The sequence below is a fragment of the Podarcis bocagei genome (assembly GCF_964188305.1).
Source record: "Podarcis bocagei genome assembly, chromosome: 15".
NCBI classification, from domain to species: Eukaryota; Metazoa; Chordata; class Lepidosauria; order Squamata; family Lacertidae; genus Podarcis; species Podarcis bocagei.
The window spans coordinates 30,420,297-30,441,957 of NC_138141.1; the positions used below are offsets into that span (position 1 = coordinate 30,420,297).

At 47.5% G+C, this 21,661-nt stretch overlaps 1 protein-coding gene and 1 long non-coding RNA gene across 3 annotated transcripts in view; both read left to right on the top strand.

Annotated features, from left to right (window-relative positions):
• The first annotated feature begins 4,227 nt into the window (after positions 1-4,227).
• LOC308574458 lies at positions 4,228-5,378 on the top strand. Its single transcript, XR_014002504.1, has 2 exons — positions 4,228-4,345; positions 5,280-5,378. It is a non-coding gene; the product is annotated as an uncharacterized lncRNA (long non-coding RNA).
• Positions 5,379-18,654: 13,276 nt separating this feature from the next.
• The window catches only part of HIP1 (huntingtin interacting protein 1), a 71,652-nt gene continuing 68,645 nt past the window's right edge, over positions 18,655-21,661 (top strand). Inside the window, exon 1 of one of the 2 annotated variants that reach the window (XM_081172276.1) lies at positions 18,655-18,820. Coding sequence is in view for 1 of the 2 variants with exons in the window: in XM_081172273.1 (XP_081028399.1) it covers positions 18,774-18,824 (51 nt within the window). In the remaining variant the exon portion in view is untranslated. Of the gene's footprint in view, positions 18,825-21,661 lie in introns of both variants that reach the window. The other variant, XM_081172273.1, reaches the window with a different exon arrangement.

Sequence of the window (21,661 nt, forward strand, 5' to 3'; positions counted from 1 at the left end):
CCTCTGTCTTTTGTGAGTCCTTCTTCTCTCCAGGGGGGAGGGAGTGAAGCAGGTCCAGGCAGTCTGAGATCAGCTTCAGAAGGGGAGGGAGCAGACAGGCATTTGTGCAACCTCAGCCTGCAGGGAACAAGGTGATCATGATTCCCAAGGCTGCCCCTGCTGCCGCCCTTGGCTAAGCTGGTTGGGTGGCAATATCCGGGATTTAGCCTTGATTCAAGCAGATGGCAAGGGAAGAGGATCCGCTCCAGTTCCCCTTTTTGTTGAGTCATCATCAAGAATGATGGGGGCATCTATGCTGACCCCAATGAACAATGGGTCCAGGATCGCATCCGCCTTCTCCCCACACCCAGTGGCAAATCTTGAGATCTCAAATTTCAGCAGTCCCTTTTGCAGCACCAAAAATTCAGCACCCCACAACTCCTCTCACCTTGCATTCTACATCATAGTTGCGGTGCCCCCTGTTCTGCACACAGTGTGACCAAACCGGTTGCACTCCCCTAAATCCGCCTCTGCTCCACCATCTCTTTGGATTCCCACCAAGAGCCAGCCAGGCCTCTGCCTCTCTCTCAGCCTCAGTTCCAGACAAGCCCACTCTAAACGATCCTTTGGAGCTGCTTGACAGTAACAAGGAGGATGTGGGCAGGGATGTCCACTAGACAGTATCTATTAAGACATTCATAAAGCCTTTCATAGCCCCTCCACAAAGGCTTCCGAGTAAGCCCAGAGAGTCATGGGATAAGAAGACAGGTCCTCTTGTGGATCGGTAACAGGTGAAGAATCAGGAAGCAGAAAGTGGGAATGAATGAAGAGTCCTCCCAGTGGAGGGATGGAGAAAGTGGGCTACCCTGAGGACCAGGATTGGGCCCTGTGCTTAACTCAAATGAACATGGATCCCTGTTGATAATGAAAACATCCTGGGGTGTGGATTTACTCTGCTGCCCAGCTCACTGATGTGCCACTGCCTGCGGGTCTCTTCGGTCAGCAAAAGAAGGAGTCCTCAGCCAAGTTAAAGAAGCAAATCAGCAGTCAGTGGACCTGATCTTTATTTGTTGCAACAAGGTCAAAGCACATAAAGAGTAGGAACCCCAAGCATGGGGTTGCATAAACTTTTAAGACCTCTCCCCATTTCCCATAATACATTTTTCAACAGCTTCATTGATACATCACAGATATAACACAAAATAGGAGAGTTTCGGATGTAGAGCATCACTCACCCTGGACAAAAACCAGGTTTTTAATATTAATTATCCACTTCTCCAAAGAACAATAAAAGTTTTTGCACATCCCCCTAGCTACAAGGCTTTCCTGAGCTTCTCCTTTGAAAGTATCAGGATTCAGCCACCATCCCAATGGATTTCTGCCTGGGTTATGTGCTGCCTTTGATCGCCCCCTGCCTCCTATTGTGAGACTAAGTTCACACCTTATGGAGGGGCAAGGAGTACGTGGCCTTATGCTCAAGGGATTATGGAGGCAGGGGGAGCTCTAGATTCCCATTGTCCAGAGGAGTCACTACCGTTGGAACCAAGGAAATCAGTCAAACTGTTAAAGTTTAGTGTGAAGTTTCTACAGTTTTCTATATGGGATAGTCAGAGGAGACAGTGCCATACATGGTCTCGGCATATTGCTACAAGTTTTTAGGCGGCCTTTCTCAGCCTCTTTGCTGTTGTGTATGTATGGTGCTTGTGTAAATGGTCCTGGTCCTGGCCTTAGTTTGAGGCTGTGGTGGGGACTTGGGATTTGCAGGGGGGTCATTTAACTACCCCCCCATCCCTGGTTTTAACACTGCACAGCTTCTATACACTAAGCTAGTCAACCAGCAAAATTCCTTAACCGACTTCTTAACACAATTTGCCCAGGGTGGGCAAAATGGAGATCCAGGTGGGCCTTGGGTGGATCCGGAAGACAAGAGCTTGCCTGGAGTCCCTCTGCCAGCACTGGGGGTGGGTAGGTAGGTGGGAGTCTCCCCATGGGACACAGAGGGCTCTTGGGTGCTATCAGAACCCATCCAAGAAAAGGAGTTCTTAAGTCATGGCACCCTCCATTGCACCCACAGCCCAGTTGCTACCCATCCTTCACCCTAAAATGGCCTGATCCTTCCCGGGACCTTGTTCCAGCTGCTTTACATTTGTGCTCACAACGCCTCGAAGAAGAAGAAGAAGAAGAGTTTGGATTTGATATCCCGCCTTTCACTCCCCTTCAGGAGTCTCAAAGCGGCTAACATTCTCCTTTCCCTTCCTCCCCCACAACAAACACTCTGTGAGGTGAGTGGGGCTGAGAGACTTCACAGAAGTGTGACTGGCCCAAGGTCACCCAGCAGCTGCATGTGGAGGAGCGGAGACGCGAACCCGGTTTCCCAGATTACGTGACCACCGCTCTTAACCACTACACCACACTGGCTCTCGAGCCTTCCCTAAGCCCATGGAAGCACACAGGCTGTTTACACAGAAATGGACGTGTCGCACGAAAGGGCTCTTATCAACCCCCTTATCAATCAAATATGCCACAGGTGATGGGCCTCTTGATACGTCCACATCCTGCCTCCGTATCTTGGGCATCAACCCCTCACTATCTCCCTTGATTGGGGTGGAGTGGAAACTTTTCAGAAGTCAATCCAAAAACATTGTCTATAAAGAAGAGACTAGGGCATACTGAGTGTCAAAGCACGCAAGGAAAGAGACTGGAAGGGCCCCAATCCTCTCTTCATCTCTGCCTGTCATGAATCTCTCTCCAGCTGCCCTTGTCTTCCTCCTCTTCATGGCCACCTTTGCCCTGGCCACTGCTTGCCCACGTGAGTTTATTATACTTCTTTTCTCCAATGTATTTTTTTATTTGGGATATATAACTGCTTTCAATTGATTTTTAAGACAGCAATAGGGCCAGCTGACCCATGAAGCAGGGTGAGGCAACTACCTTGGGTGGCAGGGTCAACTGGGGCAGCAGATCAAGCCTCCAAGGAATGCGTTGTCCTCTGCCTCTGCTGCTGCCACCACCGCAGTGGCAGCAAAAGCTGCGGCTTGCTCTTTAGAGCAGATTTGCCACGTCTTTGGCAACCTCTCTGCCCTGTGCCACTGCTGCTGCAGCCTCTTGGAGGGGACCAGAGGCAAGATCACAGAGATTCCCAGGTGTAGAGAAGCAGCTGCAGTCGTGGCCCATGAAGAGGCACTTAGCTTACCCATGAAACGGTGCCACGGATGAGCCTCACGTGGAAACCAGACCTTTGTCTTGCTCAGTGAAAAATCCACCCCAAAGTATGCCCTCCCAAAACCATAGGCTAGCAACAAAGGTTTCGTGGGTCAAGATTCCCATATCCATGGCTGTGGGAGGTGGACGGTTCACAGGGATGCAAACCTATAATGGCCCTCCATTCCTTTCTCCCTTTCAGGTGTGGAATCCAAGAAGACACAAGGTGAGAAAACGTATTCTCCTAAGTCTTCCTTGTCTCTCTCTCTGACCTTACTCAAAGAGGTCAATAATCTGATAAGGCTGATATTCTTTACTTGGGCTTGTTTATTTTATCCCACTTGCAACTGTACTCATTCTATGTGCCTTTTTATAATTTTGCTTTTCAGCCGTTATTTTTCACCTGTTACTATAATTGTTGTCTCTGTTTTATACACAAAATGGAAAAAACATTCTCCTGGTAAGTCTTCCTTGTCTCCCTTTCCTCAATCATTTTTTATATATCAGTTGGAAATATTGGTTTTCATTTAGAGGGGAAAGGTGTTGCAGATAATGAAAAGCTGGTTTTCCTTGGTGGGGGGGCATGGTGGGGGGGTTTCCTTGTATTTTTAAAGCATTGTGTGCTTGTTTAATTTTGGGGCACGGGGTGTGGAGGCACAATCAGGACTTGACTACATCCTAGTCATGCAAAAATCAGAGGTTTCAAAACACACTTGCATGTACATACACATACACACACACAGGTTCTCTCTACCCAGAAATGAAGGTGCACATTCCAGGCAGCTTAAGCCACTTCAGCAGCGGGGAAGGGGTACAGTGTGGTCTTGGTTGAGGGAGGATCTTGGCTGCCCTGGGGGGAATCTTGAGGGCTAGATCAAAAGCCCTGGGGACCACATTCAGAGTTCCTCCATGCTTGCTTTTAAATGCAAAGGCTTCCACACAGAGACAGGGATGTGTATGTTTGGATGTTTGATGCGAAAAATTTAAAACAACCATTGCTAATAAATTGAGTAAATTAACAACAGTACTTACTTATACCACTTCTTACAGTTGGGCTAGATCCCTCATCTCCCTGCTGTAAAGGTTATTCCAAGAAGAAATTCCCAAGGAGCATCGTGAAGGATTATTTCTACACCAGCAGCAACTGTCGTCTGTCTTCTGTAGTGTAAGTTTCCGCATCAGGGCAAAAACCAAGAGGCCAGCTGGATAACATGTTTCAAAGGGTAGAAGGTGAAGTGAGGCTTAAGCACTTGGGGGACAGATTGAGAAAATCATGAGAGTAGATCCCAGAAAAATGGAGAAATTGTCACCCGGGAGCAGAGATTGGCTGTGACTATTTTCCAGTCTTAAATTCAGTTCAGCATTTCAGCAGAAGCTTGCAAAAAAAAAAATAATACACTGCATAAAAATCTGTTAGACATTATTGTGCATTTTGCTCCTAATCTATGCATTTTTGCAAGCAAACACCACCACCACCACCACCCTCACCCCCGCCAACAGGTTGCAGTTTTGGACTCCAAAATGCAGAGAAGGGTGGGTTTTGAAGGCGAGCTGTGTTTCGGTGGGCATCAGAGGCACCAAGTTACTTCTGAAGAGTGAGGGAGCCTGTTGTACACTTGGGACATCATGTGCTTGACATGTGACATTGCATCGTCGGGAGAAGGCTGAACACAGAGCCCAGCATGGCGCAGTTTCAATGGCTGGCAGTTCCTCCTCTCTTGCGCTCAGAAGGAGCCAGTCACTGTAGCTGTGCCACGCTCAGTCCCATGCTCAGCCTCCTCCTCTGCCAACAGATATTGAACAGGGCAAAGACAGCTCGGCCCCACAGAGCCAGCACCCCAGTGGGCCTATTCGTTTGGGAAGCATGGATTTGATGGGATCACATTAAGACTGCGGTCAGAAGCCATTTCTTTTCCATCTCTATACCCTGCTGAGGACACAGGGTCCATGGCAAGGTTGATCCTGGTACCTTTTGACATGGGAAGCGGGCTGCCTGCCTTTTTCTCCAGACCCAAGAGAAGTGGGGTCCTCAGGCTAGTGGAGAATCAAAAGGGCACATTCAGTGACACATGGTGAATGTCTGTTTCTTTCTCTAACAGGTTTGTATTCAAGAATGGAATAACAGGCTGTGCTGACCCAAATGCCCAGTGGGCCAAAGATCTTATGGAATACATTGACAGCATCAAGCATTCCCCCAGCTCAAGACCCACAACTGTGCCTATCCCCAGCGCATAGCCCACATTAGGAAAAGGCACTTGGAGCCATGGCAACCTCCTTGCCTCTTCGCTGAACCTCTTCCCTCTCTCTCTCTCTCTCTCTCTCTCTCTCTCTCCCTCCCTCCCTCCCTCCCTCCCTCCCTCACTTTCTCCCCGCTCATATTCTGTCCCCTTCATGGCTGAAGAGAGTCTTCATTCAAGGGACTCTGTGGTTATCAAGGCAGCAATCTAGGAGCAGCCAGCCTGCCTTGTGGGAAAGGGTCTCCCAGAAAGTAGTTCCTGAAGTTGCCATGTGCCCCTTTCATAGCTAAGTCAAACAACACTGGTTGGCATGTTCTGTTCAAGCAACCAAACATCTGTTTCCAAGCAGCTTTGCAAAATGTTGATTTCCAGTGTGTGGCTGTGGGACGAATCCATTTTGCCCGGGCTTTTAAGGAAATTCCCAAAGCATGATTTAAATCTCACCTTGGGTATCTGCCTTGAGAATCCCCACAGCAAATGTTTCATTTTGAGTTGACTTGTCAGAACCAAAACATTGGCTCCAAAATTTGCCAAGATAAGCACTTCATGGATCACCAAAGAGCTCTCAGGACAAAGATTTGTAACACAATCCTTTTACCATTGAGGCGTGAGTTTAAGGGGTTTTTCTCTTCAACCCAGGCTCAGACTTCTCCCTCAGAAATGCAGTTCGGTCAGCAGAGGCCAGGGGTGGGGGGAATCCCTAGCACCCTACCAAACAACAATTCCCAGATTCCAGTGTCCTTCTGAAATCTCATGCAGCTGATTTTTAGGCTCTGTGTGTTCTTCTTAAAGATGTATCTAAATTCAATTCTTTGCCCTTTTCCACTTGTTAATCCACACATTTAATTAGCATCATTTCTGAATACTTTGCTCTCTGCTTGAGAGGCAACTTTAAGCACACTGATTTCTGCTTGTGTTGTTGTTAAGTGTTGCTTATCAGACTATGTCTTCAAATGGGCCAGTCTGCAGTTCTGCTGTTGGCTTCTGAAAATAAAGATGCAGTTTGAGTTCCCCTCTGTCTTTTGTGAGTCCTTCTTCTCTCCAGGGGGGTGAAGCAGATCCAGGCAGTCTGAGATCAGCTTCGGAAGGGGAGGGAGCAGACCGCCATTTTTGCAACCTCAGCCCTCAGGGAACAAGATGGTCCCAATTCCCAAGGCTGCCCCTGCTGCCTCCCTTGGCTCAGCTGGTTGGGTAGCAATATCCGGGATTTAGCCTTGATTCAAGTGGATGGCAAGGGAGGAAGATCCGCTCCAGTTCCCCTTTTTGTCAACTCCTCATCAAGAATGATGGGGACATCTATGCTGACCCCAATGAACAATGGGTCCAGGATCGCATCCGCCTTCTCCCCACACCCAGTGGCGAATCTTGAGGTCTCAAATTTCAGCAATCCCTTGTGCAACACCAAAAATTCAGCACCCCACCCCACCCCTCACCTTCCATTCTCCATCATAGTAGTGGCGCCCCCTGCTCTGCACCCAGTGTGACCAAACTGGTTGCACTCCCCTAAATCCGCCTCTGCTCCACCATCTCTTTGGATTCCCACCAAGAGCCAGCCAGGCCTCTGCCTCTCTCTCAGCCTCAGTTCCAGACAAGCCCACTCTAAACGATCCTTTGGAGCTGCTTGACAGTAACAAGGAGGATGTGGGCAGGGATGTCCACTAGACAGTATCTATTAAGACATTCATAAAGCCTTTCATAGCCCCTCCACAAAGGCTTCCGAGTAAGCCCAGAGAGTCATGGGATAAGAAGACAGGTCCTCTTGCGGATCGGTAACAGGTGAAGAATCAGGAAGCAGAAAGTGGGAAGGAATGAAGAGTCCTCCCAGTGGAGGGATGGAGAAAGTGGGCTACCCTGAGGACCAGGATTGGGCCCTGTGCTTAACTCAAATGAACATGGATCCCTGTTGATAATGAAAACATCCTGGGGTGTGGATTTACTCTGCTGCCCAGCTCACTGATGTGCCACTGCCTGCGGGTCTCTTCGGTCAGCAAAAGAAGGAGTCCTCAGCCAAGTTAAAGAAGCAAATCAGCAGTCAGTGGACCTGATCTTTATTTGTTGCAACAAGGTCAAAGCACATAAAGAATAGGAACTCCGAGCATGGGGTCGCGTGAGCTTTTAAGACCTCTCCCCATTTCCCATAATACATTTCTCAACTGCTTCATAGATACATCACAGATATAACACAAAATAGGAGAGTTTCGGATGTAGAGCATCACTCAGCCTGGACAAAAACCAGGTTTTTAATATTAATTATCCACTTCTCCAAAGAACAATAAAAGTATTTGCACATCCCCCTAGCTACAAGGCTTTCCTGAGCTTCTCCTTTGAAAGTATCAGGATTCAGCCACCATCCCAATGGATTTATGTCTGGGTTATGTGCTGCCTTTGATCGCCTCCTGTCTCCTATTGTGAGGCTATGTTCACACCTTATGGAGGGGCAAGGAGTACATGGCCTTATGCTCAAGGGATTATGGAGGCAGGTGGAGCTCTAGATTCCCATCTTCCACAGGAGTCATTACCGTCGGAACCAAGGAAATCGGTCAAACCGTTGAAGTTTGGTGATTGTTTGTGAAGTGTCTACAGTTTTCTATCTGGGATAGTCAGAGGAGACAGTGCCATACATGGTCTCGGCTTATTGCTACAAGTTTATAGATGGCTTTTCTGAGCCTCTTTGCTGTTGAGTAAGTATGGTACTTGTGTAAATGGTCCTGGCCTTAGTTTGAGGCTGTTGTGGGGACTTCGGAGACCGTGGAAGCACCCAGGCTGTTTACACAGAAATGGACGTGTCACACGAAAGGGCTCTTATCAACCCCCTTATCTATCAAAATATGCCAGAGGTGATGGCCCCTCTTGATACGTCCACATCCTGCCTCCGTATCTTGGGCATCAACCCCTCACTATCTTCCTTGATTGGGGTGGAGTGGAAACTTTTCTAAAGTCATTCTGGAAACATCACCTCTTAAGAAGAGACCAGGAGGAGCTTCAGAATTTGGCGCCCCCAAATGGATCTTCTCAAGTATGGATCTACTCAATTTTGCACCCTTCAGCTTGGCGCCCTGTGCGGGAGAACCGCCTGCCGTGATTTGAACCCTGATCTCCTGGGTCCTAGAGGGTGACTGTCGATATAAGCCTTCAGCACCACCCCAGCCCCAAACTAGGCCAACCCCAAGGCAGAGAATGACCTTTTCCTAGGCATATGATAGAGTTGGACCTAAGCAGATATCATCTCTTCTTTTGCAGATTCATCACAAAGAAGAACAGAATGGTCTGTGCTAATCCCAGTTCTATATGGGTCATGGATCTCATCCATCGTCTCTCCCCACCATAGAAGCAATGCCCCTCCCTCTTCTTCTCCACAGAAAGAGAAGAGAGTCCAGGGCTCAAGCTGCTTTGAATGCCAGGAAATCAGACCTGCAAAAAGTGAAGCAATATGAATAAAGGGAGTGATGGTGAGCACGTGCAGAGTACCTCTCATTCATAACCACACAAGAGTGTAGGCTCCTGGCCCATTTATCCTGGGCAAAGGCAGAGGTGGAGAGCAGGGCTGGTGGGGGTGGCCCTTAGCATTTGTGGCTCAGGCAGCCTCAAGGAGAGAAGCTCCACCAGCTGGAAGCCCATCCTCAGCACACTCCATTTCAAAGGCACCAGATATTTCAGGTTTTTACATGAAATTAAATCTGAGCTGGAAGGAGCAAAAACTCTTTTTGTAGCTGCTACTTCCAGAAAGGTGTGTCACTTTGCCCCCTTTATCTCTACAACAAGCAGCACTGCTCCCCCAAACTGTCAACCGCAGCCATGATGTTACTCATTGGATGAAAACACTGAAAGACGGAAGCAGGCTTTTTTCTCACAAAGTGATTGGATAGCACCTAGGCCAGCGGTTCTCAACCTGTGGGTCCCCAGATGTTCTTGGACTACAACTCCCATCATCCCTGAGCTCTGGCCTTGCTACCTAGCGGTGATGGGAGTTGTAGTTCAACAACATCTGGGGACCCACAGGTTGAGAAAGGCTGACCTAGGCATTTTGAAGAGGGGTAGTCAACAGAATGCACTCTGGATGCTGTTGGACTACAACTCCCGTCATCCCCTCTGAGTGTTGACCATGCTTGCTGGGGCTGATGAGAATTGTAGTCCAACACTGGAGACTGTGGTGTCTTTATGATCTATGGTTTATTTACACATATTTACACACCTGGCAGACCATTCAAGTGTCCCTATTTTCCAGGGACAGTCCCAGATTTATAGAAGCCATCCTGGTTTCTGATTTGAACCCAGAATGTCCCACTTTTCCTTAGGGTGTCCCTATTTTAATCAGAGAAATGTTGGAGGGTGTGGAGCTATGCAACACGCCCACCCCCCAAGCCAAGGAGATACGTAACTATACAACCTTTAGAAGACATTTGAAGGCAGCCCTGTATAGGGAAGTGTTTTTAATGTTTGTTATGTTTTTATACATGTTGGAAGCAGCCCAGAGTGGGCAACCCAGTAAGATGGCTGGGGTATAAATAATAAAATTATTATTATTATGGAATAGGACATCCCTATTTTCATAAGAGAAATGTTGGAGGGTATGACCTGAGCCTAAGATGGAGGGGCTCACAGCATCATCACCCAAAATGGTTTTGCTTCTCCCATAGTCATAGCCTTGGATTCCAGCAGAAAGCAAGCATGGCTCTGTCTCTCTAGCTTCTGCCTGCTGCCTGCTCTTATCTCTCACATGCTCTGGCTTTTGCCCCTCTCACTACCAGCCAGGTGAGGCAGAGAGGGCAGCCATTTGCCCAGAGAGCACCATCACTACTTTTGGCAGCCCTGAAGGCAGCCCTGTTCTGAAGGCAGCCCTGTTTAGGGAAGTTTTTAATGACTGATGTTTTAATAAAATAAAATTTTAAAAAATTCCTTCCAGTAGCACCTTAGAGACCAACTAAGTTTGTTATTGGTATGAGCTTTCGTGTTATTGGTATGAGCTTTTGTGTGCATGCACACATTCTTCAGATGTTTTAATGTATTTTTAATCTTTCGTTGGAAGCTGCCCAGAGGGAAACCCAGCCAGATGGGTGGGGTAGAAAGAATAAATTAGTAGTAGTAGTAGTAGTAGTAGTAGTAGTAGTAGTAGTAGTATGGTACACTAATGGCAGTGCTCAGTTGGCAACTATGGCCATTCTCTCACAAAGAAACTTGCCAGACTAGTTCAACAATGGGATCCTCCATTAGATGTTAACCCCTGCTGGACCAAGGATCCCTGGAATTAGAAGGGACTCAGGCATGATACAGACTAACGCCCTCCCCCCAACTCACAACAGTTCTTTTGTCTAGTTAAACTATCCCACAGGAGGAGGCAACAGCCACCAACCTTGTTGACTTTAAAAGGCAATTGGACAGATTCATGGAGGAGAGGGCTATTGATGTTTACTGGCCATGATGGCTCTGCTCTGCCTCCATGGTTGGAGCCAGCAATGCTTCTGAATACCAGTTGCTGGAAACCACAGGCGGGAAGAGGGCTCTTGTGCTGGAATCCTGTCTGTGGGTTTCCCACAATGGGCATCGTGGTCAGGCACAGTGAGGTCAGGATGCTGATCTATTGGCCTGATCCAGTGGCACAGCTCTTCTTATGTTTGTATTTGATGTCCCTATGGAAGCAGCTCTGGCTGATCCCCTTTGCCACAGAGGAAAGAGCTGTCTTGGTGTTAACTCCTGCCCTTGTCTCCACCTCTGGGTTGCCACAACACTTCCTCAGTCAGTCCCATGCTGCCCTCCTCAACTTTCCCCCATTACCCCCAGAGCCACCTCAGCTTCGCAAGAGGTGAGGGCAACATGAATCATTTGGAGAAGGAACGGGTGATTTGCGTCTCTTGAAAGAGATGCTACTTCCTTCCTAGGTAATGGCGTATGCATTCTTTCTGCTTTTTTCCCCCAAGAGAACATTTGTGGTCTGACACAGCATTACAGGGACAGCGTCCAGGCTTCAGGAACAGGTTAAGGGAAGAAGGGGAGATTTTTTTCAGTAGGTCAGTTTCAATGAGTAGTAAACCAGGGGGAGGTTTTTTTTTAGCACAGTGGTTCCCAAAGTGGATGGTACCTTCTCCTGGGGAGGGCAATGCTAAGAGGCAAGGGGTGGCAGAGGCTGGATGTGGAAATGAATATCAGACTTTCTAAGGCTGGTATCAGTGGATCAAGTTCATCCAGTTTAAATAAATGTGCAATTAATTGTTACCGACTTGAATTTTATGGTATTATTCTCTTCCTTATTGGGTCATGCAAACCTCGGTTCTGAATAATGCTTTTTATAGAGAAGAAACACTATGGTGCATCTGCAGCAGCAAAACTGGATGCCTTCATCTGCCCCAGCTGCAACAAAACATGTCACTCAAGTGCTTCTTTTATTATTAATAGAGAAAACCGTGTTGGTACTCACCATGAAGTTGTTACAGTAAGTGCCACACTTTTAACATTTGGGGGGAAAGGTGCAGGTACTGTGTACCATTGAGTACCCCCAGGAAAAATCCACAGTGTCTCTCCCATATCAGCTTCTACAGCCACAGCAGATGCTGCAATCTTCCAACAGCTTGACCTCACGCCCAAAAGCACACTCCTCCATTCTCTCCCAAGACAGACAGATGCCAATCACCATAGGGTAGGGTGGGGGGCACCAGGGATGACTTCATGGAATCAAGGGGGCAGTGGCCCAAAGAAGTTTGGGAACCATTGGGAATTCAGTTCATCTTTTCGGCATGTTCCAGTTCGCCAGGGTCAGGGGTCCAGCTTGGTGTCTTCAAGTCCTTGGTTCAAGTCCTGCTGGGTGTGTTTCTCCATCTCACCCTGTGCAGCTGGCCAGGACCAGAGCTTGAAATATGAGTTTTGAAGAAGAGTTTCCCCCAACAGCTGATTAATACAGTGACGAGGATGTGTCTTACTTTGGAGCCAGAATCTCTGATTCTGAATGTCCAGAGGGAAAGGCCCAACTAGAGATTGGGGAATAATAAGTGATTATTGGGGTTTCATGCCCTGCCACTTGTAAGGGGGACTCACAGAATCATAGAGTTGGAAGAGAACCCAAGGGATTATGGAATTTGTGGTTTTATATTTTGATTTTATTCTGTAAGCCGCCCTGAGACCTGCAGGTATAGGGCAGTATATAAATTCAATACATCATCATCATCATCATCATCATCATCATCTAGTCCAACCCCCTACAATGCAGGAATCTCAAAACACATCCAATTTGAAACCATACCGGACCCTGCTTAGCTTTGCAAAAGGTGCTAGCAGTTTTGTTGCTGCTTCAAAGCTGATAAGAGGACCTGTTCAGGAAGGATAAGGTTATCAATGGCTAGTCATCATTAATATGTTCTCCTTTCTTTTATTGGGAGCTGTATGGTTGTAAATGGCAGTTTATATCCTGAAAATATATGAAGCGCAAAAATAAGGGCGTTTCTTAAGTACAGTTGTACCTCGGGTTACATACGCTTCAGGTTACATATACTTCAGGTTACAGACTCCGCTAACCCAGAAATAGTGCTTCAGGTTAAGAACTTTGCTTCAGGATGAGAACAGAAATTGTGCTCCGGCGGCGCGGCAGCAGCAGGAGGCCCCATTAGCTAAAGTGGTGATTCAGGTTAAGAACAGTTTCAGGTTAAGAACAGAGCTCCGGAACGAATTAACCTGAGGTACCACTGTACTTAAAAGCACAGGCTGTTGACAAAGATTGGCTTCTGGGCAAATAAAGATAGCTGGTGGCTTTGCAGGGACCCAGTATTTGAAAGAAGGTGCAGTGGCGTAGCGTGGGGGGTGCAGGGGGAGCCGGCCGCACCGGGCGCAACATCTGGGGGTTAGGGTTAGGGGGCGCAAATTACTTGCCTTGCCCCGGGTGCTGACAACCCACGCTACGCCACTGAGAAGGTGCTGTGTGGGTCTAACCATCACCCCCTTCCTGATCCCAACCACACACTCCAGGGTCTGACAGAAGATGAGCAACCTTAGGCTGTTCATTCATGAGGCTGCTGCTCCCCCTGGAGGAAGAAACACACCCACAGCTCCCTCCCTTGTTATACAAGGCCCCATCCACACTACACATTTAAAGCACTTTAAACAGCCATGACTTCTCCCAAAGACTCATGAGAAGTTTAATTTAATTAGTATGTAGAGAGTTCTTAGGAGACCCCCTACTCCTCTCCCAGAGCTACAATTCTCAGAGTGGTTTGGCAATCAATCCCCTTTCCCAGGGAACTCTGGGAACTGTAGTTATAGGAAGGGAATGGGGGGGGATCTCCTGACAACTCTCAGCACTCTTAACAAACTATAGTTCCCAGGATGTTTTGGAGGAAATGATGAGCATTTTAAGTGGGATGATGCTGATTTAAATCTATAGGGCAGCTGGAGCATCTTTCTCGGAACAAAAGGTTAAGCAGAGCCCCGTCTGCCCTTCCTTCTGCAATCTCACCCACCCAAAATCCCCTCCAGCCTCTCATTCCTCAGGGTTGCATGTGAGAATTGGAGTCATTGGGGGGGGAGCAGTTTCCAACATGGCAACAAAAATCAAAAGGAAGTAGAAAAGCAAAACCAGAACATGGTATATTTCATATGAAAAAGATAAACTATATACACACACTAAAGATTGCTGTTTGGCCTCGCCTTCATCGTTATCACATGAGCGCAATGAAGAGAGATGTTTCCATTTCCCATCCACTTCATAAACTCGAAGGTTATTTCAAAGCCATCCAAGTGCATAGCCATTGCTGCCTCCAGTGGCAGGGAGTTCCGTAAGAACAAAAGAAAAGGCCAGCTGCTGAATCATCCTGTTCTCACAGGGGCCAACCCGGTGCCCCCTTTGGGAAGCTCATAAGTAGGTCTCAGGCCCAGGAGTGCTCTCCTCTCCTGTAGTTTCCAACAGCTGGTATTCAGAAGCATTGCTGCCTCCAGCTGACTAGTGGCTAGTAGCCATCAATAGCCCTCTCCCCCATGGCTTTGTCTAATCCCATTTTGAAGCTACCTTAGCTGGTGGCCATCATGGCAGAGGGAGGTGGGAAGGGGCAGCCTGATGGGAAAGGGGGCCCAAGTGGGTTGATGCCAGGGAGACCTGCCCATTGCATTTTGCCAGGGGTCCATTGAGCCTGGCGCCAGGTCTGGACTTGACAAGGCAAGGGCGGGGAGGTGTCACTCATATGAAATTTTAAAAATGAGGTCTTTAAAATTTGCGTCCTGCCAGGGGAGGTAATGAGTGGCTGCTCCCAAGCCCACCCTTGGGTGTGACTAGGTAGCTAAGTAAGACACAGACTTGTGCTTCCATCCTCAGTTGGCAATCTCAGAGTCTTCCTGTGTTTGGCACACAGGGTCCTCCTTCACAACCTGGACACCAGATGGCAGCAGAAACAAGGTTGTGCCCACAGACCTCCTCCCTTCATTTCATTCTCTCCTCCACCACCTTCCAGAATTAATACATGTTCTGTGATTTCAGAGAACTGGAAAACTCTGAGTTGCAGGGGCAAACTGTAGCCTGCAGGCACTGCTTGTGTCTCATTCCTGCCCCCCCTTCCCTGAGTTTGCCTGTGAAATTAAATCTATTCCATTTAATTTATTTACTTACAACGGTTATAATCTCATTTTTTCCTGCAAAAGGTTCAAGTTCATCAGTTTTGTTTACTTAATTAAACGACATAGTTTTATTTGGATTTTGAATAAATGTGCAGTTAATTGTTAACTTTTTTTGCATTTTATTGTATTATTATCTGCTGCAAACTGCAATTCTGAATAATGTTTTTTATACCGTAGGGGCACTGGAGATGAGTTCATGAAATCAAGAGGCCAGAAGAAGGTTGGGAATCATCATAGCTTATTGTGGGCTTCAGCAACATATAATTTGTCCTTTATAAAAAGTTTTCTGATTGAGCTGTGTTTCAAACCTCTGCACAAGTTAGGAAGGTGGTTGGAGGATGGATGGCGGCTAACGGATTGAGGTTGAATCCTGACAAGACAGAAGTACTGTTCTTGGAGGACAGGGGGCGGGCGGGTGTGGTGGACTCCCCAGTCCTGAATGGGGCAACTGTGCCTCTGAAGGACCAGGTGTGCAGTCTGGGAGTCATTTTGGACTCACAGCTGTCCATGGAGGCGCAGGTCAATTCTGTGTCCAGGGCAGCTTTCTACCAGCTCCACCTGGCACGCAGGCTGAGACGCTATCTGCCTGCAGACTGTCTTGCAAGAGTGGTGCATGCTCTAGTTACCTCCCACTTGGGCTACTGCAATGTGCTCTATATGGGGCTACCTTTGAAGGTGACCCAGAAACTACAACTAATCCAGAAAGTGGCAGCTAGACTGGTGACTGGGAGCGGCCGCCAAGACCACATAACACCGGTCTTGAAAAACCTACATCGTCTCCCAGTATGTTTCCAAGCACAATTCAAAGTGTTGGTGCTGACCTTTAAAGCCCTAAATGGCCTCGGTCCAGTATACCTGAAGGAGCATCTCCACCTCCATTGTTCAACCCGGACACTGAGGTCCAGTGCCGAGGGCCTTCTGGCATTTCCCTCACTGCGAGAAGCCAAGTTACAGGGAACCAGTCAGAGGGCCTTCTCAGTAGTGGCACCCACCCTGTGGAACGTCCTCCCATCAGCTGTCAAGGAAATAAACAACTATCTGACATTTAGAAGTCATCCTTGTTTAGGGAAGATTTTAATGACTGGTGTTTTAATGTATTTTTAATCTTTTGTTGGAAGCTGCCCAGCGTGGAAACCCAGCCAGATGGGCGGAGTATAAATAATAAATTATTATTATTATTGTCATCGTCGTCGTCGACAGCCACTTCATCATCGTTGCATGGGGTTGGACTAAATGACTCATGTGATCCCTCCCAGCCCTACAGTTCTATGAGGTTGGAAGAATTGTGAGGTTAGGGTGGCCCTACAAAGGTGTCCCATCTAGAACAGTTACAGGTAGGTAGCCGTGTTGGTCTGCCATAGTCAAAATAAAAAAATTCCTTCCAGTAGCACCTTAAAGACCAACTAAGTTAGTTCTTGGTATGAGCTTTCGTGTGCATGGTATCTGAAGAAGTGTGCATGCACACGAAAGCTCATACCAAGAACTAACTTAGTTGGTCTTTAAGGTGCTACTGGAAGGAATTTTTTTATTCCATCTAGAACTGGTAGAGTTGTCCTATGCCAGGACTTATGGAGTCAGGTAGCAATTTGGCCTACCATTCTGAGTGTGCCCACCTCCCCCATTCCTCTGGGGGCTTGCAACAGTTCAATTATTCATCCTTTGCTTTGTGGAGAGCCAGCTACGGCTGCATCAAGTCCATTAGCCCCATCTGGAACAGACCCCGAATGAAGGGGGGGGGCAGCTTTCCAGAAAGTGAATTAGAGAAGGACAAGGTGACAAGGCAGCAAAGTGGCGGCAGGGAAGGGGGGAAGGCACCACCCTTGGAGGGTTCTCATCAGATGCTTCTGTGCTAACTGGAGACAGATAGAGCTTGCAGCAATTAGGGAGGGGGAGGGAGCGGAAGGCAGCATCACTTCCAGCTTCACCTCATGCCAGGCAGGGCATGTTGAGGGTTAAGCTCTGGTGGGCCTGCACACCAGGAATGGTGTTGCAGCAATGACAGAAAGGCATCAGCTGTTCTGGGACAAGCCAGCTCCATCGGACCTCAACTGCCGGCTGGGGGCAGCTATGCCATCAGAGGGAGAGATGGGAAGCAGGAGGCTTGGTTCCATCACCTTTGCCAAAAGCCCAGCTCCATCAGGCATCTCCTGCCCCTGCCAGCTACTCAGTATAAGAACAGCTGTTTTAAGAATGGGTGCCTGAGTTTCATTCCTCCCCCTGCTTCCTTCCTTGTCCTTGTGCTTTTTTAGATTGTGAGCCGGAGGGCAGAGCCAGCCTTGCTTTAATTGATTGCATGTAACCTATTCTGGGAGCCTTCTGGCTGAAGAGTGGGATGCAAATGCAGTACTCTAAATAAATAAATGATAAATTTGTTTTATTTATTTATTATTTCCTAAAATCTGTACACTGCTTGATTGCAAAAAACCTTGGGAGCTATTTTTATTTTATTTTTTGTAAAGCAGCCAGCTGTACTATAATTGTGTGTGTGTGTGTGTGTGTGTGTGTGTGCGCGCACGCACACGCACACACACACACACACACATACAAATAATAATAATAATGATGATGATGCTAGTGTGTGTTGTGGGAGCCTTCTAAGCTCTCTCTGCTTTCTTTCTTTTTTTGGGGGGGTGAGATATGGGACAAAATCTGCCCCCCCCCCAAATATTTCTTATTTCTACAATCATTTATTTTGGTGCAGTTGCTTTTAAATGCATCTTCCCAGTAAGTATAAATATAGTTTTATTCCTATTGTTATTACTTTGTGTCCCCTCGCCTCTGTTCTGGGGGGGGGGGGGGATTGCCCACACTGCCCTAAATCTGGTGCTGCTGCTGATGTGTTTTTAGTTTATTGTTGTTTTAATTTTCTGACTGTTGATTGATTTTACTAATCAATCTAATTTTTTGTAAACCCCCTTTTTGCAGTTAAATTTCATAAAAGAAATACAACATATTTTCATATTATAGCATTAATATTTATTTGCATTTCCCTGCCCTGAGTCATTTTGGAAGCCAGTCACATCTTAAAAAGAGGGTTGCGAATTAACACAGTATTATTAATAATGATTATGGGATTAATAACGATTATGGGATTATAATAATTAACACAGCCGAGACGGGCCACCTGTCTAGCTCCACAGATGTTTCTGGACTCCACAGCTTCCCTCATCACCATCCCTAACCACTGGACCATGATGCCTGGGGCGGAGGGGAGTTGGAGCCCAGCAACAACCTCTGGAGGTCCGCACGCTCCCCACCCCTGCATGGAGGCAACCAGCCGCCTTCCAGATGTTTTGGACTACAACTCCCATCAGCCCCAGCGAGTGCGGTGGGGGGGAACTGCAGCTGTGGCCGATGGGAGTCGCAGTCCTGGCCGTTCGGAACGCAGCAAACTTTGTGGAAGGGCGCACGTGGAGGAAACGTGAAGAGCCTAGAGCAGCATCCAATCGCAGAGGCGTTTTCTTGAATTCTCCCTCCTTTAGGCGGGGCTGCAGCGGAGACGCCCGGGGGATGCTCCCTTTCCGTCTGCGAGAGAAGGAAACGGGCGGGAAAGAAAGCCCCTCCCCTTTCGTCGCGGACGCCCAATCGCGGCGCCTCGGGCGGTGAGTGGCAGCCGCCGCGGACCAACGGGCGGGGCGAGTGGCGTTCCTGTCAGAAGGGCGGCCGGGGCCTCCTTCGCTTCTTTCCAGGCCGCCGCGGGGCGCTCGGGGGGCTCCTTCAGGCGCGTCGCCCGCCCGCTTCCCGAGGCCCCCCGGAGTTATCGGCGGGATGGTGGACGCCGCCGTGGCCGCCGAGCGGGACGCCTTCGAGAGGGGGCAGGTACCCTCCCGTGGGGCAGGGCGGGCGGGTCGGTGGTCGGAGAGGGGCAGCGGAGCCAGGGGGGCTGTGGTCGCCGCCGCCGACCCAAAGAGCTCCCCTGGCGAATACCCTTCTCAGGCTCAGTCCTTTATGTTGCTGGTGTTTGTATTGGCCGCCGCCCCTTTTTATTATTTTATTTTATTTCTGCTTGCCGAGGTGACTCGAAGCTTAAAACTTTTAACGCTGGAACTGGTGGGCATCCAGTGAAGCTGAAATGTGGGGAGGATTCGGGGCAGAGAAAAGTCATTTCCACAGTGCCGCGTTAATCTCTGGAACTCTCTCCCACAGGAGGCAGTGACTGGCCAGCTTTAAAAAGAAGTTCGGGCAAGTTCATGGAAGGTCTTGCCAAAGGCTACTAGCCACAATGCCTAGGCTCTGCCTCGACAGCCAGAAGTACTAGTTGTTATTATAGTTATCAGTTACGTGTATTAGCTGCTTTTTGTTTTACCAAAGTAACACAAAGTGACCTTCAGTTTTTTATTGTTGTTATTACCTGCACTCCTCCACACCCAAAGGTCCCAGTGTGGGTTACAGCAATTGAAATGCATTCCTAAAAACTGTTGAAAAGAAGTTAAAATTACAGCAGTTGGGTAGGTCCTTAAAATATACACCTTAAGTGTCAGAAGCCAGGGCAAAGAGGTGCAAATTCGGCATCCTCTAGAATTTATGTAATGAACATATAAACAAACAAACATATGCATTAGAACCAGCATAAAATAAAATAAAAACAACCCATATATATATAAATATAAACATGACTTCATACACACTTACTTCCCCCTCCCCTTAAGTGCTGTTGGAAAGCAAATAAATAATCAGGCATGTAGATCTTTTTAATAGTCATAGTAGGAAAAAGAAATGGAACAGTAACCCTAATCCACCCATTAAGAACACACGTACAAAAAATCCAAACTAAAACCGATAGCAGAAGAAAAAGGGGAGAGGAGGAAGTAAGCTCTAACAATACCTTAAGCAGGAACAGATTCAAAAGCTTGTTTATATATATATATTAAAAAGGAAGTTTTTGAGTGCTGTTGGAATGCAAAGAAAAAGGAAGGTGGCCTAACCACAGAATAAAAGTTGTCACGTTCAGTGGTTACAATATCACAATCCTGCACTTGAACTCCCTTGTAATTGACCAAAGTAAAAACATAAGAAAATCCAGATCATCCATCAGCCTTGACTTCCGACAGTAATTTTTTTTTGCATATGTGATCATCATTGGGGGGAGAGGGCTCAGCCCCCTGTCTAAGAGCCCTGCAACTGGATCAGACCAAAGGGTCTAGTCCAGCATCCTGTTCTCACAGAGGCGAACCAGGTGTTCCAATGCGAAGCCCACAAGCAGGAACTGAGTGTAACAACACTTTCCTCACTTCTGAATCACAGCAACTAGCATTCAGAAGCATATTGGTAGTTTCCTTTAGCAGAGATAGAAAATAGCCATTGTTGCCAGTAGCTGTTGATAGGCTTCCTCTCCATGAACATATCTAATCCTCTTTTTAAAAGTCATCCAAGTGGGTGGCTATGGGAGTCTTGTGGGAGCAAGTGTCTTGTGGGAGCAAATTCCATAAAGATGTTTTCACTCCTCTGCAAACAACCACAGAGATCCCATGATGGACCATACCACGTGCCGCACTCATCATCCCTGTCTTCTGGCTATGCTGCCTGGGCTAATGGTGGTTAGGAGTTGGCTGGAATATCCAACATTTTGCATTTAAAACTAAGTTAAAACTATAGGCGTGTTCATAATGAAGAAGATGGTCCTTCAGGTAATTTGGTCCCAAACCATTGGGACCTGAATTGTGAAACCAGTACTTTATATGGAGCCCTGAAATCACTATAGACCAGTATGGGCATTTAAAATCCAATGCTTATACAGTGGTACCTTGGGTTAAGTACTTAATTCATTCCGGAGGTCCATTCTTAACCTGAAATTGTTCTTAACCTGAAGCACCACTTTAGCTAATGGGGCCTCCTGCTGCTGCCGCGCCACTGGAGCACGATTTCTGTTCTCATCCTGAAGCAAAGTTCTTAACCTGAAGCACTATTTCTGGGTTAGCGGAGTCTGTAACCTGAAGCGTATGTAACCTGAAGCATATGTAACCCGAGGTACCACTGTACAGTATAATTAGGCTAACAGCTTTTTGACAGAGATTTGGCTGTGCTGTATAACAAACCAATAGGAGTTCAGAAAGGAGCAGTTATTTGCTGTGTCAATTGGGCTCTCATGACATGGCAAAGTGAACCAGAGGCTAATCAGTTTCCTTGTAGCTGCATCTTGCAGCTGCTGTTGCACTAAGAATTATCTGTTTTACTACATGTTTGCCCTGAGCAGCCTAATCGGAACAAGATAAGATAAGAATCGAATGTAAATAAATAAATAAACACCAAACCAAAAGGAGAAAAGAAAGGGATAGAAGGGTAATTCATTTATATGGAGACATGTCCTTTCAGCAAAACCGTAAGGCACCCTGTGATACTTGAACTCAACATTATCTGTCTGAATAATTATAAAGGTAAAGGGACCCCTGACCATTAGGTCCAGTCGTGACTGACTCTGGGGTTGCAGCGCTCATCTCGCTTTATTGGCCGAGGGAGCCGGCGTTTGTCCGCAGACAGCTTCCGGGTCATGTGGCCAGCATGACTAAGCCGCTTCTGGCAAACCAGAACAGCGCACGGAAACGCCGTTTACCTTCCCGCCGGAGCGGTACCTATTTATCTACTTGCACTTTGACGTGCTTTCGAACTGCTAGGTTGGCCGAAGCAGGGACCGAACAACAGGAGCTCATCCTGTCGCA